The 18432-nt window shown below is 39.5% G+C and overlaps 1 protein-coding gene across 4 annotated transcripts in view; it reads right to left on the minus strand.

The window, feature by feature from the left end:
- Window positions 1-5466: 5466 nt before the first annotated feature.
- PID1 (phosphotyrosine interaction domain containing 1) overlaps window positions 5467-18432 on the minus strand; it is a 271889-nt gene continuing 258923 nt past the window's right edge. For all 4 annotated transcript variants that reach the window (XM_079924544.1, XM_079924542.1, XM_079924543.1 and 1 more), the window contains exon 3: window positions 5467-11143. In XM_079924544.1, coding sequence (XP_079780670.1) covers window positions 10667-11143 — 477 coding nt within the window. In that variant the 3' untranslated portion in view covers window positions 5467-10666. The remainder of the gene's footprint in view (window positions 11144-18432) is intronic.

The following is an 18432-nucleotide window of genomic DNA, read 5'->3' on the forward strand; positions in this document are numbered from 1 at the left end:
CACATATTAATCAAACTATCAAAAATTAAATACAAAGGAAAAATATTAAAAGCAGCAAGGGATGGGCTTCCCTGGTGGCACAGTGGTTGAGAGTCCGCCTGCCGATGCAGGGGACATGGGTAGGTGCCCCGGTCCAGGAGGATTCCACTTGCCACGGAGCAGCTGGGCCCGTGAGCCATGGCTGCTGGGCCTGCGCGTCCAGAACCTGTGCTCCGCAACGGGAGAGGCCACAGCAGTGAGAGGCCTGCGTACCGCAAAAAATAAATCAATAAAAAATAAATAAAATAAAATAAAAGCAGCAAGGGAAAAACAAAAAATAACACATAAGGGAGTCCCTATAAGGTTAAGAGCTGTTCTTTCAGCAGAAACTCTGCAAGCCAGAAGGGAGTGGCAGGACATATTTAAAATGATGAAGGAGAAAAACCTACAACCAAGATTACCCAGCAAGGATCATTCATGCAGATTTGATGGAGAAATTAAAACCTTTACAGACAAGCAAAAGCTGAGAGAGTTCAGCACCACCAAACCAGCTTTACAGCAAATGCTAAAGGAACTTTTCTAGGCAAGAAACACAAGAGGAGGAAAAGACCTACAATAACAAACCCAAAACAATTAAGAAAATGGTAATAGGAACATACATATCGATAATTACCTTAAATGTAAATGGATTAATGCTCCCACCAAAAGACACAGACTGGCTGAATGGATACAAAAAAAAGACCCATATATATGCTGTCTACAAGAGACCCACTTCAGACCTAGGGACACATATAGACTGAAAGTGAGGGGATGGAAAAAGATATTCCATGCAAATGGAAACCAAAAGAAAGCTGGAGTAGCAATTCTCGTATCAGACAAAATGGACTTTAAAATAAAGACTATTATAAGAGACAAAGAAGGACACTACATAATGATCAAGGGATCAATCCCAGAAGAAGATATAACAATTGTAAATATTTATGCACCCAACATAGGAGCACCTCAATACATAAGGCAAATACTAACAGCCATGAAAGGGGAAATTGACAGTAACACAATCATAGTAGGGGACTTAAACACCCACTTTCACCAATGGACAGATCATCCAAAATGAAAATAAATAAGGAGATACAAGCTTTAAATGATACATTAAACAAGATGGACTTAATTGATATTTATTGGATATTCCATCCAAAGACAACAGAATACACATCTTTCTCAAGTGCTCATGGAACATTCTCCAGGATAGATCATATCTTGGGTCACAAATCAAGCCTTGGTAAATTTAAGAATATTGAAATCGTATCAAGTATCCTTTCCGACTACAATGCTATGAGACTAGATATCAATTACAGGAAAAGACCTGTAAAAAATACAAACACGTGGAGGCTAAACAATACACTACTTAATAACGAAGTGATCACTGAAGAAATCAAAGAGGAAATCATAAAATACCTAGAAAGAAATGACAATGGAGACACGACAACGCAAAACCTATGGGATGCAGCAAAAGCAGTTCTAAGAGGGAAGTTTATAGCAATACAATCCTACCTTAAAAAACAGGAAACATCTCAAATAAACAACCTAAACTTGCACCTAGAGCAATTAGAAAAAGGACAAAAAAACCCCAACATTAGCAGAAGGAAAGAAATCATAAAGATCAGATCAGAAATAAATGAAAGAGAAATGAAGGAAAGGATAGCAAAGATCAATAAAACTAAAAGCTGGTTCTTTGAGAAGATAAACAAAATTGATAAACTATTAGCCATACTCATCAAGAAAAGAAGGGAGAAGACTTAAATCAATAGAATTAGAAATGAAAAAGGAGAAGTAACAACTGACACTGCAGAAATACAAAGGATCATGAGAGATTACTACAAGCAACTCTATGCCGATAAAATGGACAACCTGAAAGAAATGGACAAATTCTTAGAAATGCACAGAGACTGCCGAGACTGAACCAGGAAGAAATAGAAAATATGAACAGACCAATCACAAGCACTGAAATTGAAACTGTGATTAAAAATCTTCCAACAAAGAAAAGTCCAGGACCAGATGGCTTCACAGGAGAATTCTATCAAACATTTAGAGAAGAGCTAACACCCATCCTTCTCAAACTCTTCCAAAATATAACAGAGGGAGGAACACTCCCAAACTCATTCTACGAGGCCATCATCACCCTGATACCAAAACCAGACAAAGATGTCACAAAGGAAAACTATAGGCCAATATCACTGATGAACATAGATGCAAAAATCCTCAACAAAATACTAGCAAACAGAATCCAACAGCACATTAAAAGGACCATACACCATGATCAAGTGGGGTTTATTCCAGGAATGCAAGGTTTCTTCAATATACGCAAATCAATAAATGTGACACACCATATTAACAAATTGAAGGAGAAAAACCATATGATCATCTCAATAGATGCAGAGAAATCTTTCAACAAAATTCAACACCCATTTATGATAAAAACCCTGCAGAAAGTAGGCATAGAGGGAACTTTCCTCAACATAATAAAGGCCATATATGACAAACCCACAGCCAACATCGTCCTCAATGGTGAAAAACTGAAAGCATTTCCACTAAGATCAGGAACAAGACAAAGTTGCCCATTCTCACCACTCTTATTCAACATAGTTTTGGAAGTTTTAGCCACAGCAATCAGAGAAGAAAAAGAAATAAAAGGAATCCAAATCAGAAAAGAAGAAGTAAAGCTGTCACTGTTTGCAGATGACATGATGCTATACATACAGAATCCTAAAGATGCTACCAGAAAACTACTAGAGCTAATCAATGAATTTGGTAAAGTAGCAGGATACAAAATTAATGCACAGAAATCTCTGGTATTCCTATACACTAATGATGAAAAATCTGAAAGTGAAATTAAGAAAACACTCCCATTTACCACTGCAACAAAAAGAATAAAATATCTAAGAATAAACCTAACTAAGGAGACAAAAGACCTGTAGGCAGAAAATTATAAGACATTTTGGATTGGATTGGCTTTCCATCTTGGATTGGAAGAATCAACATTGTGAAAATGACTCTACTACCCAAAGCAATCTACAGATTCAATGCAATCCCTATCAAACTACCAATGGCATTTTTCACAGAACTAGAACAAAAAAATTCAAACTTTGTATGGAAATGCAAAGATCCCGAATTGCCAAAGCAATCTTGAGAATGAAAAATGGAGCTGGAGGAATCAGGCTCCCTGACTTCAGACTATACTACAAAGCTACAGTCATTAAGACAGTATGGTACTGGCACAAAAACAGAAATATAGATCAATGGAACAGGATAGAAAGCCCAGAGATAAACCCACGCACATATCGTCACATTATGTTTGATAAAGGAGGCAAGAATATACAGTGGAGAAAAGCCAGCCTCTTCAATAAGTGGTGCTGGGAAAAACTGGACAGGTATATGTAAAAGTATGAAATTGAAACACTTCCTAACACCATACACAAAAATAAACTCAAAATGGATTCGTGACCTAAATGTAAGGCCAGACACTATCAACCTCTTAGAGGAAAACATAGGCAGAGCACTCTATGACATAAATCACAGCAAGATCGTTTTTGACCCAGCTCCTAGAGAAATAGAAATGAAAACAAAAATAAACAAATGCGACCTAATGAAACTTAAAAGCTTTTGCACAGCACAGGAAACCATAAACAAGACCAAAAGACAACCCTCAGAATGGGAGAAAGTATTTGCAAATGAAGCAACTGACAAGGGATTAATCTCCAAAATTTACAAGCATCTCATGCAGCTCAATAACCAAAAAGCAAACAACCCAATCCAAAAAAGGACAGAAGACCTAAATAGACATTTCTTCAAAGAAGATATACAGATTGCCAACAAACACATGAAAGAATGCTCAACGTTCATTAATCATTAGAGAAATGAAAATCAAAAGTACAATGAGATATCATCTCACAGTGGTCAGAATGGCCATCATCAAAAAATCTAGAAACAATAAATGCTGGAGAGGGTGTGGAGAAAAGGGAACACTCTTGCACTCTTGGTGGGAATGTAAATTGATACAGCCACTATGGAGAACATATGGTGGCTGCTTAAAAAACTACAGATAGAACTACCATACGACCCAGCAATCCCACTACTGGGCATATACCCTGAGAAAACCATAATTCAAAAAGAGTCATGTACCAAAATGTTCATTGCAGCTCTATTTACAATAGCCAGGACATGGAAGCAACCTAAGTGTCCATCAACAGCTGAATGGATAAAGAAGATGTGGCACATATATACAATGGAATATTACTCAACCATAAAAATAAACGAAAGTGAGTTATTTGTATTGAGGTGGATGGACCTAGAGTCTGTCATACAGAGTGAAGTAAGTCGGAAAGAGAAAAATAAATACCGTATCCTAACACATATATATGGAATCTTAGAAAAAAAATGTCATGAAGAACCCAGGGGTAAGACGGGAATAAAGACACAGACCTACTAGAGAACAGACTTGAGGATATGGGGAGGGGGAAGGAAGGGTAAGCTGTGACAAAGTGAGAGAGTGGCATGGACATATATACGCTACCAAATGTAAAATAGATAGCTAGTGGGAAGCAGCCGCATAGCACAGGGAGATCAGCTCGGTGGTTTGTGACCACCTAGAGGGTTGGGATAGGGAGGGTGGGAGGGAGGGAGACGCAAGAGGGAAGAGATATGGGAACATATGTAAATGTATAACTGATTCACTTTGTTATAAAGCAGAAACTTACACACCATTGTAAAGCAATTATACTCCAATAAAGATGTTAAAAAAAAAAAGAAAATAACTTCAATTTCATTGATTTTCATAGCGATTTTTCTATGAGAAACAAGAAGAGTTAGTCATGTCAGGGTTTTTTTTTGCGGGGGTGGGTCATGGCTAAGACCAAACATTTATACTAACTGAAGGTAAGGATATATGTAAATAATGCATATTTTTTTAAAAGACGCATTTTATTACTTTCAAGGGCTCTGAATCCTACAATTGCATTAACCGTCTGTTGCTTTGTGGAGAGCCCACTCTAATCAATAGAAAAGAATAGCTTGAAACCAGCAATCAAAGTCTCACTTTCAGCTGGACCTGCTTCTACTTGTGCTGAAATTACACTATGTCCGGTAAATTGCTATTTGAATATGCAGAAGCAGTGTTTTCCTCAATAGGTAAACACTTCCAACAACAACATTAATTCATCCTATTTGCTTATTAAAAATAAGCATAAAACTTTAGCTTTTCAAGGCCAAAACCACAAACTCTTAAATAGTTCCAGCTAAATTAATGAGGTTTTTCTATACTAATTTCTAAAAGTGTGGTTCTAAATCCTAGGAAAAGCTAGGAAAGATAATTAAAATAGAGAAAGGCAACAGATAATTTGGCAAAAGGCTGAATTAAAGGTCTAATTCCATCCTAAGCTCCCAAATTAAAATGTTTTCATAACCATAATAGCATCTACATGAAGTTAATCCAATTATGAACATAATAAAATTTATTATTAGATTTCCTGTGCAAAATTGGTATCAGAACCATTATGGTCAGACCTGTGATGAGACTTGGTCTTAGTTGATCCCAAGTTTACATTAAAAAGTGACCCTGGAATGGAGTCAACTCTTGGCTCTTCCTTGCAAGTTGGTGTTTCCTTAAATGTTTCTCTTAAGTTTTCCCCCCCAAGGACAAAGAAAGTTCTGAAATGGTAATCAGGCCACGTAATTACAGGTTTGAAACCAAGCAGGTTCCATGTAGTGTCACGTTTCATTTCACAGATCTGATTATGTTTTCAAATGACTCAACCTTGGTCTAATATGTATGCTTAGATAAAGGGATAAAACCATTTTTATTAAGAAAATAGTTGTTAAATGAAGTTATAGATATGAAAGTATGGACCATTATTGGGAATTTCTATGAAGGAGTTGAAAATATGTGTAATGCTTCAGTAATTCCATTTTCATAATACATCAGCACCTTGTAGTCGCAGCCTCTAAGCCACGCTATTGAAAAGTAGGAACTTGAGAATGTTTTAAAATGAAAGCCATTAAGTTTCCTAAGCAAAGCACTATTCGGATTCTGTTTGGCTGCCTAATTTTGGGTGCATAAGCAAAACCCAAGCTAATCTTACTAGGACATTCCATAAGAAACAGTTCCCCAAATGTCTCTGTGAATTTGAGCTTTGCTCAAATGTACAAGACCACGTCTTAGATTCATTTTCGACAAATATAGTTTATTTGTAAGTATCCAAAATAAGATGGTTTAGATTTTTTCTTCCTCTTAGCAACTTGCTTTACCCATCAGTTGTTTTTCTTTCTAAGCCTGGGTTTATGCAACAAACATAGTTCTTTTCTGGTGACTATTATCAGCTGGTACCTCTTCAGAAAGAGCAGCCAAAGTTCTTAGGTTGAACAATGCATCCCATAAAATGACTCCAAAAGCCCATTCCCGGCATCTAATAGGAACATTTCTTGAATATCAATAAGAATATGACAATTAGGGGAATCTTTCCCTTCACTGCTGTTTAGTCTAGGTTATATCGAGGAGATGAGAAGATAGCACACTTTAGGAATGCCTAAGAAATAGTAAGCTATGAAGAATTAAATTGTCATCATGTTCCATCTGACTGGGAAAAAAATAATAAATAAGAGCAATTTAGGATCATCTGCAGGGTTCGACAGTCTTGTCAAATTTTGCATCAATGGACCATGAACCAAAACGTGATCTCAGATTCAGAGCATATATGCTCTTCCCTGCTAAAATCAAAGAAAGTCTGGGATGTTATGATGTATGTAATTAAATAGTTAAGGTAGGATAGGAGGAAGGAAAGGAGGAAAGTCAAAGTGGAAAAAAACAGATAGAGAGGACAAAGAAAAAAGTATTTTCTGATGTATAAATTCGGGGAAAAAAGTTAAATTCATCTGCTTCATACTATCAGAAAAGTAAAACGCCCTCCCCCATCACTCTCTCTCTCTTCTCTTTCAGCAGCAGAAATAAACAAAGCAAATATATGACAAAAAATTCCATAATCTACTAAATGCAGCTTCCTTAAAATACATTATCTGTCTACTTCCCTGGGATAACGTTTGTTCTACTTCAATCATATAGCTCACTTCGAACATTCTTCTTCTATCTCCAAGCAGCCACAAACTCGTTCTGGAATTAGGTAAGGAATGATGTTTTCCTTCAGTAAAAAGCCATTTGCTCACCTTTGAAGAAAGTGGGCAAGGGAGTCTCTAGGGTTCCGTCCAGGATTCCAGGATTCTGTGCTAGAACTCGCAAATCAAAGCCTCACATAGTAACTTTTCCTTCCATCTGTCTCTCCCTCCCTTCATCCTGCTAAGAGAAACTTATTGAGTTCCCCCTAGATGACCGGTCCTGTGATGGAAGCTGAGGATAGAACGTGAACAAAAAGGAAAAAAAAAATCCCCATCTTAAAGGCACTTCCATCCCCAGAGGCTTAAAAAATATTTACATAATTATAAAAATAAATATGTAATTGAAAACTTCAATGGAGGACATGAAGGGAAATTACAGGCTGCTATAGAATCCTGTAATAGAAGGATTTGATTCAAAGTTTTAACATGTCCTGAGAAAAACAAAACAAAACATGCATCTTGGTTTTAGGGGTAAAGAGAGTATTTTGTCCATTGACCACAGCCAATAAAATACTTAAACAAAATCTCATATTATGTTATTCGTGCTCAAATAAAATTTCTTGGGCCTTTGTTTGCTTTTAAAACTTTTTCTCTTGCTATAAAAAATGACTTCAAACATGAATAGCAAAGGATATTTACTACTAGTGGCTTAGGATGCTAATTTAAGATAAGCTAGAGGGTTTTAAGAGGAATGGAAATAAAATATCCAAATTAAAGCAACAGCCCTGGATCAGAAGTCAGAGGGTTTTTGTCCCCGTCAAACACACCTGAGCTGTGCTAGCTTGGCCAAGTTATACAGTGTCTCTGAACCTCAGTTTTCTCATCTCTAAAGCAAATGCCATATCTACCTTCAGTATCCTTCTGAGGGGCTTATGAGTTGAGGTACACAAAAGTGCTTTGTGCTCACCAGTCTAGAAAGTAGAGTATAAAAAGGGAGGAAACGAAGAGTTAAAAAAATAATGAATTCGTGTAGTTATCTCTAAATTGCTTACTAATCACTAAGCAAAAGCTATTGCCAATATTATCAGAGTCAACTACTTAGCATGTCACACTTAGTACCCTGAAAAAAATACCAGCAAATGCTTTCTGCAATAAATAACCATATGTGCACTTGCAATCCAAATTTTGCTGAGAGAAGAAAGTGGCATTGTTTGGAAATACATGCTGGCTGGATTCTTTCTCTTCTTTCTCCCCCTCTTCAAAGCATATTCAAGGACAGTGGCGTGAACCTGAAAACGAGAAAAGTTCAACTTGAAAGAAAATGCCATTTTCATCGGAGGAGTGAGGTAGTAATTCTTCTTTGAGTTCCTCTCTTTAGCAGGCACCCGTATTTTCACTTTTGAAGCCTTTATATTTGGTACTGATTCCATGAAGAGTATTGCTCAAGACATACAGGCTCCATGGCCACCTGCCTTGCTTGATTAATGGGGCTGTTCTGAGAAATCATGGCCTGAAGGAGACATTTTTAACCAGTTCTGTCAGAAGAACTCACTCTGTTGACCTTCCCCGATTTCAGTGCAGGTTCTCCCAAGAGGCACGTGAGATTCTATAAATAGCCATCATTTGTAAAATATTCCAGAAGACTCACCTCTGAAATAAGCCCATCACACTAAATAACTTTCAATTATTGACGCGTTACCATCTCAATGAAGGGGCAGTCATTTTTACATAGAAAAAGAGCATTAGAAAATAAAACAAGATTTTTTTTTGAACACCGTCAAGGAATGGGTTATTGATGACCAAGTTTTAACATATTTTTAGAGAGAATTCCCTATTTATTCAATCTGATCTATTTTGTCCTTCAGGTTTTCTTTACTTAAAAAAGGAACGACATATAAAATAGGAAACTCCTCAACTGTATTAATGCGAACATATTTTTTATTGAAGAATGAATGCATTTATGCTAAAGAGTCGTTTACATTTGTTGTGAAGCAGCAAGCGTATCTCCAAGAGGTGCATATTCCCCTCGATGTGACTCCATGCTTATTCTACATGCCTTAACACCGGACCCACACTCAGGGGCACACGTACACACACAAAGACGCAGACATGGACACACAGATACACAGACCAAAACGCCGGCACCACTGCTCTCTGGATTCAATAAACTCTCATTTAAGGCTTCTGTAAGGTGTCCTAGTGCCCCTAAATTTATTACCAGAATTCGAAACAGACTTTCAGAAAGGAGCAGTACCTGGAAAACTAGTCATCTGCTCTCGGCCTTAAATGCATGGATGTTAGCCAGTCCTTTCAATGTCATTCAATATTGACTCTTTGCGTTTATGATATGTAAAGATTCATCAAACTGAGAAAACTCAGGCTCTCTTAGTGAGAATTTCTCATTAGAAATACCGAACAAACTGGCAACTCTGACCCTAAGAGATCAATCCGATTGGAAGATAAGGTCAGATTTCCCTTTAGAATGGACAGAGGTTCTCTAGATAAGTCTGGTTTATATCATTTGTCTCCTACTCGAGCGTAGTGTTGAGTGATGGGTCAAAGATTCCTTAGTGATACCAACTCAGATTTGAAGCTTGCCATGAAAGGTTCATCAGAAAGGACCATCAACTAAATAAGTTACCATAAATCGGGGTTGAAGAAAGGACAGCCCACAAGGAGCTTGTTCAGTCGCTGATAACTCATTCCCTTTTTCCAACCTATCTGTGGTGGTAGTCTGAAACTCCCACTTTGTTTGATTGTTTCTTTCATCTGCTTGGTTATTTTCTTCCCTTTTGGTGTCCTGCAGTGTAGGGTGAGGCTGCATCTCTGTGGGGATGGTGGCGCGGACTGGAAGGGCGGAGAGGGAGGATGGGGCAGGCGGAGGAAGGGGGCTATTAGTAGTTCCAAGTGTTCTAAGAAGATAGATGAAGTGAATACAATAAGAGGGTACTACTTGATATACTTATGTAATAAAAGCACTACCTTTAACTGTGAATTAACTGCCAACTATCAGGTTGTTAGCTGTAAAGCTCAATAACAGCTGTGCTGATTTGCTTACTGAGGAGAGAATCTGAAGCCAGCCAGGGGAGAGGAGCTCTCAGGATCAGCCTGAGGTGTTCCTTTAGTCCAGAGGCCTCCTCGCCAGCAACAGCACTCACCACCTCCCCACACAACTAGGGATCCTATAGGGGCATCTAACATTCTTGTTGGGTTTCATAAGGCAAGTTGGGATGGTCCATCACATAAACAGCCGCAGTGTATTTGCCTGAGAGCGCTGAAAATCGGCATGGAGAGCTCCTACAGGGAGGCATTGGAAAATGAGAAAAAAAAAAAAGAAGACCAGAGTCTAGAACTTTCCTCCCCAGCCACACTCCCACCTTCCTCATAGTCACAGCAGCAGCAGATTTCAATGTAATTACTTTAATAATACATTTCTTTAGATTTAGAATTGCTCTTCTGAATTTAAAAAGCTTGGTCAGCCAATAATTTGGCAGTCTTTTCATCCCAAATTTGAATCATTGCTTATTCATCGCTTGTCTTGAATGCCTTGACCAATGCTGCCTTTGCTGAAGCATCCTCAGTTCACTCAGCCGTCATCGGATTCCAATTCCTGGGACACCTCTTCCGAGGAGCTGTTCCTGTGGATCCGGCCGTCGCTCTTCATACTGTGGAAAGTCTTCTTGAAGGCCTCCATCATGGCGTGGGCCAGCTTCTTGGCCTCCAGCTTGCTCTCGCACTCGACAGCGTGGCAGTCCATCTGGTAGGACAGGTCGTCGTTAATCTCCCTGTAAACCCAGGCGAAGATGTCGGGGCTCACGTTGTGGTCGGCGGTGCAGTAGGCAATGCGGGCCACCTGGAAGGTATCCATGTGCACCGTGGCCTCCCCTTTGTGGTCGAGGTGATGGAGCCACACTTGGAACGGTCGGATTTCCAGGAGGGCATTGGCTGGAAAGACGTCTTCTCGGGCTAGCGTGTGCTTTTTCCAGAGCTCGATGACCGGCTTTTCTGTGCAGCCTGACAAAAACTGCATGCCTGTGGTGGGGACCTTACCCAGATAGGTCACCTGCAGAAGTAAGAGAGGAAGAAAAAGGAAGAGGTCAGCAGTAGGCTCTTCGTTCTGCTTGTTCACTGATGTTCTCAAACAATCATGGCGTCACCCTGGCAGGATGGAGAGACATCTTTCTTGCTCCCTAAAAGAATAACTGTCATCCGAATTTATATTTTTTCTCCCTAACAAGTTGACCCCTTGGCAAAGGTACTGAAATTTAAAAATAGGGTTAAACTTTAAAAATTAGAGTTTTAGAGACCTACCCTCCCTCCCTCAGCCCCCTTTTAAACTCAAATTAGAATGAATGATTATGATCTTTTCCAAATTTGGCATTTCTTTGACACCATAAATCCACTTGAAGTTTATTTTCAACCAAACACACGCAGAATTTAATGATAAGAAGGAGTCAAAAGGATGTTGCATCTGAAAAACAAAATCTTTATTAAACTTATCTCCGACTCTGGTTCTCTTTCCAAATCACTAAATGTCTGATTTCACCTAAGCTACTTGCTTCTAGCAAATGCCAAGGACACAAAAACTGTTCTATTTAAATTATGGCCTAAAACATGACTGTCTTCTCACCAACATAAAGTTTAAGCAATTCTTGAACTGATGGGCATCTGGTTAGAGTGATAAAAAATGAAAGATCTACAGATAGGTTAAGATTAGAACCCTGGTTCATCAAATAGCTAGATGGGCAATACTAAAACAAAGAAAAATAATTCCAGGTGATTCAGATAGTGTCCTTTAAAAAATTGGTTTATGATATACCAAGAAAAGATGTTCATTCTCTCATTTTTGTTTTTTTTCACTCGTCAACATGGATAGACCCTCTACCCCTGGGCACCTGCATTATGGAAACACACAAAACTGAAGAAATCATTTAAGAAATAACACAAAATAGTATGTAATTTGGCTCAAAATTAGAGGCACGGATGTAAGTGCTATGAATTTTAGGAAAAAAAGACCAGAAAAAGGTCCAGAGAAATGGTGAGAACTGAGAAAGGACATTTAGCCACAATGATTCCAAATCAATGTTTCTGTTTAATGGGACAATAAAGTCCAGAGACAAAAAGTTCAGGGCACAGACGTTAAGTCCTGTTGCATCTTTTTGTGTTTTGGTTAGCTCTTATACAAGAGTTCACTGGCTAATCCCTTTAAAAAGATGACTCTTAGTAAAGAGGCACAAGTGCTGCCCACTCTAGAAATATTTACTAGGAATCTATTATGTACGATGGCAACGTGCCAGGTGGGCATGGGGGAGAGGGAGGATGGAGAGGTCCAAAATCAGTGGAAGAAAGTAGCTGAATACGTGTTCAGAGCAGCGTTTTTGAGGCAGGTGAAGATGAGAATAAATCCCAGCTCATCAGTTCACCGGGTGGGTGGTCCTGGACAAACCACCAGCCCTTTGCACATGCACAGATACAACTATGATGCGAGGCAGCCCATGAAAAGGAGAGGCGAAGGGTACCACCAAGTACCTGAGCATTTAGCAGAGCCAGTGATGGCACCCACCGTGCTCATGGAACACCTCTGGGAGGGGAGTCATTGGATTTCAAAGCATCAGAGCTTCAAAACCTAGACAGGAGCCCAGCAAATCAGATGGTAAGCAGGAAGAAGGAGCAGGAAGGCAGGGGCTGCAGTGGGGAAAGGCCTCACCTGTCTGGGCACATGGGGCACTTTGGCCTGACCACACATTTGCCCTAAGACAGCCATGAAGGAGAGACAGATGGTCCATGACCGCTGGATAAAAACAGGCTGAACTTTGAAAGCTGGCCTTGCATGCCCTCTGAGGAGTCAGGTCTTCTCTGCTCTTGATGGGATGCCACTGAGGGTCTACAGTCCAAGGGGTACCTGGATCTGATGGAGGTTGTGAACTTGGACGGCTTGACAGATGCCAGGAAGAAAGACGGATGGGGAGAGCTGCCTAGCAGCAGGATGATCAGGCAGGAAGTTGTTGCAGCAGCACAGCCAGGAGACGGGGTGGCCTGACTTAGGAGTGGAGGTCGTGGGAAAGGACAGTGGGGACAGATGGGAACGAGATTCAGAGGTAAAACTGACAATACCTGGCAATACACTGAAGGGGGAAGATGACTCAGACAGACACTGCAAGTGCCTACACTCCCCAAGGAGGCGGCTGGGTGAACAGTTCCTTGTCGCTCTGGACTGGAGTCACACACTAAAGGTGGCTTTGTTAGGAGACGCACAAGATGCGGCTCTTGACTTATACTACTTACTGAAAATGTGCTTTCTGTATATGGTATTTATGATATCTTTATTAACAGTTAACAATTTTATTTTTTTAATTGAGGTGAAATTCACATCACACAATATTAACCATTTAAAAATGTACGCTTCAGTGGCATTTAGCAGTCAAAATGCTATATGACTATCAGCTCTGTCTAGTTCCAAAGTATTTTCATCACCCCAAAGGAGACCCAGGCGCCATTAAGCAGTTACTCTCCACCGTCCCCTCGCTCCAGCCCCTGGCAACCACCCATCTGCTTTCTGTCCTTATGGCTTTACTATTCTAGATAGTTCATACAATTAGAATCACAAAATATGTGACCTTTTGTGTCTGGCTTCTTTCACTTAGCATAATGTTTTCAAGGTTCATCCAAGATGTACCATGTGTCAATACCTCATTCCTTTCTATGACATCTTTACTTTTGGAAGTGGAAAAGCAAATGGAGTAAACTAGTTTTAGCGTTTGACGTGAAAAGTATTCTTTCTTACTGTCCCCCCGGAAACTAGAAATAACTATGTTTATATTTGTTATATTTGATAGAAACATTCTTCAGAGGAAGGGAATCTCCTTTGATGTGCTTTAATCTCTCTCTCTCTCTCTCACACACACTCTCACACAAACACAATTTTTAAAAAAAATTATACAGTGGCTTCTATCATGATATAATTAAAGGATGAGTTTTAAAAACTTTATTGTAAGTTGTTGATGGTTCCCTCCAGTGGAAAGCAACTTAATAATAGTAAAATTTTGACAACTAAGAAAAAAATGTATTCCTCTCATAAATATTTATTACTTAAAAACTAAAGATTTTAAGGGAAATAAAGTTTTATTTTGGAAGTGTGCTTGAGAGAAGAATGGAGCAGAGATTATAACTCAAAGAGTTTAATACGACAACAATGAAAGCTATTTAATAATACGCAGACACTTATATAAAAATTTTTTTAAACACTGAGGTTCAATGTATACATAGATGTAATCTCCTGGCACTAAAGTTACTAGGAAAGTAATATTTATTTACTGGCCCGGTTTCACTAGTATCACCTAAACAACACACTATATGCACCAAGCATAAGGTCCCACATTGCTGTTCATATACACCTGCAGCCAAATGAAGCCACACACTGAATAGTAATAACTAATATTTGTATCACACTTTAGGTAAAAAGCACTTTGCATGCATTAGATCCATTGACAGCCCTGTAGGTCAGGATGGAATATTATTTTCACTAACCCGATTTTAAAGACAAGAACCTTAGATGGGGTGGTAGCACTGGGGTATTGAATTCCTAGACCACTTTGCTATTAGATGAGAGTCGTTTCCTTGTAGTTTCACTTTTCAGCCACTTATTCATTTTTCCCATCTTTGGGCTGTCAGAGAAATTTTAGCTTTGTATGAACACCCTAGAAGTAGTGGGTCCTCCCAAAGAAAGAATAGCATTCTGTTGTTTCGTGCTTTTGTAAATGACACTCCCTTCCATGCCTGGGCATTTCTTTAAAATTTATTCTTGTTTTATAACTGCAGAAAGTAAGATTCAAAATCCTAAACTTTTCAGGTAAAACAGAACACAAAAAAATAAGGTAATATATATTTATATGTTTTATATAAACATATAATATACACTTTTTGCAAATATTTATTATATGTTTATAATATGTATATTATCTGTTTTCTAAAACTCAAAAACACATATAATCTATTTACAATGAAATCAAAGAAAAAATACTTTTAATCTAAAGAACTGCAGACTTCTGGCATCTTTCCAAAAGTTTTCTGTGAAAGGAGAGACATAAACAAGTTCTACCAGCACTAATCCTGAATATTCCATTAGCTTCATCTTGCAAAGTATTCCTAAACCTGCATATGGAGACAGGCTAAGAGCAGATTATGTGATGATGCCTCTCAACTTTGATATTGACAAGGGCCAACGTTCACACCAACTGTTTGCTGGAGCACCACAACTTATGTCTGCTCTCAACTGGGATTTGCAGTGGAGGCCACAGAGGCTGTAGTGGACAGTCATGCCCTTCCTCCAAGCACAGAATTAGCAAACATGTATCTGAAATGCCAGAGAACCGCTGATTCTCCGGTGATGGCAGCTCCAGTCCTGATGCTTGAAAATACCAGCCTCTTGGCAAGGCTCTTAGGTGAGTCTTCTCTGATAAAAATGCGCTAACCCTGCCCAAACCTTCCTAAACAGTCCCGGTAATGAACTGCTCTCTGGTTCCTGTAAGGTGTGGCCAACACAAAACATGAGTCAGAGGGTCTAACTTATACCACTGGGTGAACCTTGGGAAGTCAATGAAATTTTGTTTTGTTACCTGTGGGGAGTTGATAACTTTGTCTGAAACCCCATGAGATTACATAAATACAAAAAATAATGTTAACAAGGGTACTTCTTTTTTTTTTTAACATCTTTATTGGGGTATAATCGCTTTACAAGGATGTGTTAGTTTCTGCTTTATAACAAACTGAATCAGTTATACATTTACATATGTTCCCATATCTCTTCCCTCTTGCGTCTCCCTCCCTCCCACCCTCCCCATCCCACCCCTCTAGGTGGTCACAAAGCACCGAGCTGATCTCCCTGTGCTATGCGGCTGCTTCCCACTAGCTATCTATCTTACGTTTGGTAGTGTATATATGTCCATGCCACTCTCTCACTTTGTCACAGCTTACCCTTCCTCCTCCCCATATCCTCAAGTCCATTCTCTAGTAGGTCTGTGCCTTTATTCCTGTCTTACCCCTAGGTTCTTCCTGACATTTTTTTTTTTAGATTCCATATATATGTGTTAGCATATGGTACTTGTCTTTCTCTTTCTGACTTACTTCACTCTGTATGACAGACTCTAGGTCCATCCACCTCAATACAAATAACTCAATTTCGTTTCCTTTTATGGTTGAGTAATATTCCATTGTATATATGTGCCACATCTTCTTTATCCATTCATCTGATGATGGACACTTAGGTTGCTTCCATGTCCTGGCTATTGTAAATAGAGCTGCAATGAACATTTTGGTACATAACTCTTTTTGAATTATGGTTTTCTCAGGGTATATGCCCAGTAGTGGGATTGCTGGGTCGTATGGTAGTTCTGTTTGTAGCTTTTTAAGGAACCTCCATACCGTTCTCCATAGTGGCTGTATCAATTTACATTCCCACCAAGAGTGCAAGAGTGTTCCCTTTTCTCCACACCCTCTCCAGCATTTATTGCTTCTAGATTTTTTGATGATGGCCATTCTGACTGGTGTGAGATGATATCTCATTGTACTTTTGATTTGCATTTCTCTAATGATTAATGATGTACAGGAAAAGAATTATCTGAATAGAGTTTCCCTAGAAATGGAATAAAAAAGAAATCTCTAAGTAGAGTTTCCTTGAAAATGGAATGCAAAATGATGAAATGATGTACCAAGACACTCTCCCCTCAGAATGACCCCTTTAAATCAGCCCTGCTATCATCCTTACTGGCCCGGGTTCCAGAATCCTGACTCTGTGCACTTTCCCCTAATAAGTCAATTATTTACTACCTGCCTGCAGATATCCTAATGATCCCATTACGTTCTCCAGAGTCTGGCATTCACCCATATTGCTGACTATAAGTCACTGAAAAAAAAAAAAAAAAACTATTCAGGCTTCAAAAAAGTGAATTTCTCTTTAATTTTTTATATATAATTTAATAGAAATGTGCCTTATGGCTCTGCTTTTCAAGGAAGACAGAGTAAAAACTTAAAAAAAATTATCTCAAAATACGAAAGATTCAGTTCTGCTGTGCATGCAGCCATGCCCTCTGTGGTTATTGGACCACAGAATACATGTGTCTCAATAAACAGAAACCCTTGAAATACAGGGCTTTATCCATGTATCCCTTTATGTCAACACTCTTGCAGGGATTTACTCTAACTGTACATAGAGATCCCTTCTTGCCAGTCTTTCTCATGTGGGAGACTTGCTTTCACACCCTCTGTAGGCACATCCTCCTTATGAGAACACAGGACTCAGTGTGCAAGGCTGCCTCGGGGCTTCCACCACTGATATAGCTGTGTAGCAATGTAGGGTCTGTGAATGAGAACGCTGTGATCCTGCCCGTCTATGAAAATATGAAAGAAGTGAATGTTTTCTACATGAATAAGTCCGTTCTGAGCCTCATCCTTAGGGGTTGCTATTTTCCAGAGCCGCAAAGCAGACGAGAAACACAGAGTCACGAAATTGTTCCCTATGTGTCCAAAATGGTAGACAGATTTTTTTCAAGGTGCCACCTCCCCAGGTGCTGGGAGAAAGGGCCTTGGGAGACAACAAGAAGATCCTTCAGGAGGAGTAACAAGCCGTTGGAAATAAATACTGGCATCTCTTCCATGGTTGCAGAAACAGGCTTTGGGCAAGAAGCTTATGAATCATTCAGAGAGAAATAAACAAACAGAGCAAAGAAAAATAAAAAGTTTTTCCCTCTGTGTCATTCAGTGTCATAAATTGATGCCCAGACACAGACGTGTGTAATGTGTGTGAATCGGCTTTGCCTAATCCCAGCTGAAGAAAGTATTCGAGGATATTCATGGCGTGTAAAAATACAGAGAGGCCACGGAGCCAAGGGGCCCGCCAGAGTGTCTGCAGCACTTACAGTGTCTGACCAGGTGAGACCAGCGTCCTCAGAATTTCTCCTTCCCACGCATGAGTTTTCCAACACCGCAGCCAGCTCTCCATTCATGAATCACCATTCCCTTCTCATCTGAGGCAAAATAAACCCTGGCTGCCTGTCATGCATCCTTGTGGCCGAGCCAGCACCGTTGAGTTCCTTCCTCTTGGTGGCCAGTGCATATTTCATTCTGGCCTGAAAAACCCTTGTTTAAGACACTGACTCATCTGACCTTACACTGGACAGGCAGGTGGAAAGGGTAATACCAGGGTCCCTAAATGAAGATGTGAGATGGAGTGGATGATCACGTAAGAAGCCAGGCACCTGGTTTCCTGGGGTCTTCCACCTTCCAGGCTGGATAAGTCCAGCTTCCCAACTTTGGAAGCCTGACTTCAGTTCAGTTTACTATGGGGTTTCTCCGGGA

The sequence above is a fragment of the Stenella coeruleoalba genome, assembly GCF_951394435.1.
Source record: "Stenella coeruleoalba genome assembly, chromosome: 6".
Lineage (NCBI taxonomy): Eukaryota > Metazoa > Chordata > Mammalia > Artiodactyla > Delphinidae > Stenella > Stenella coeruleoalba.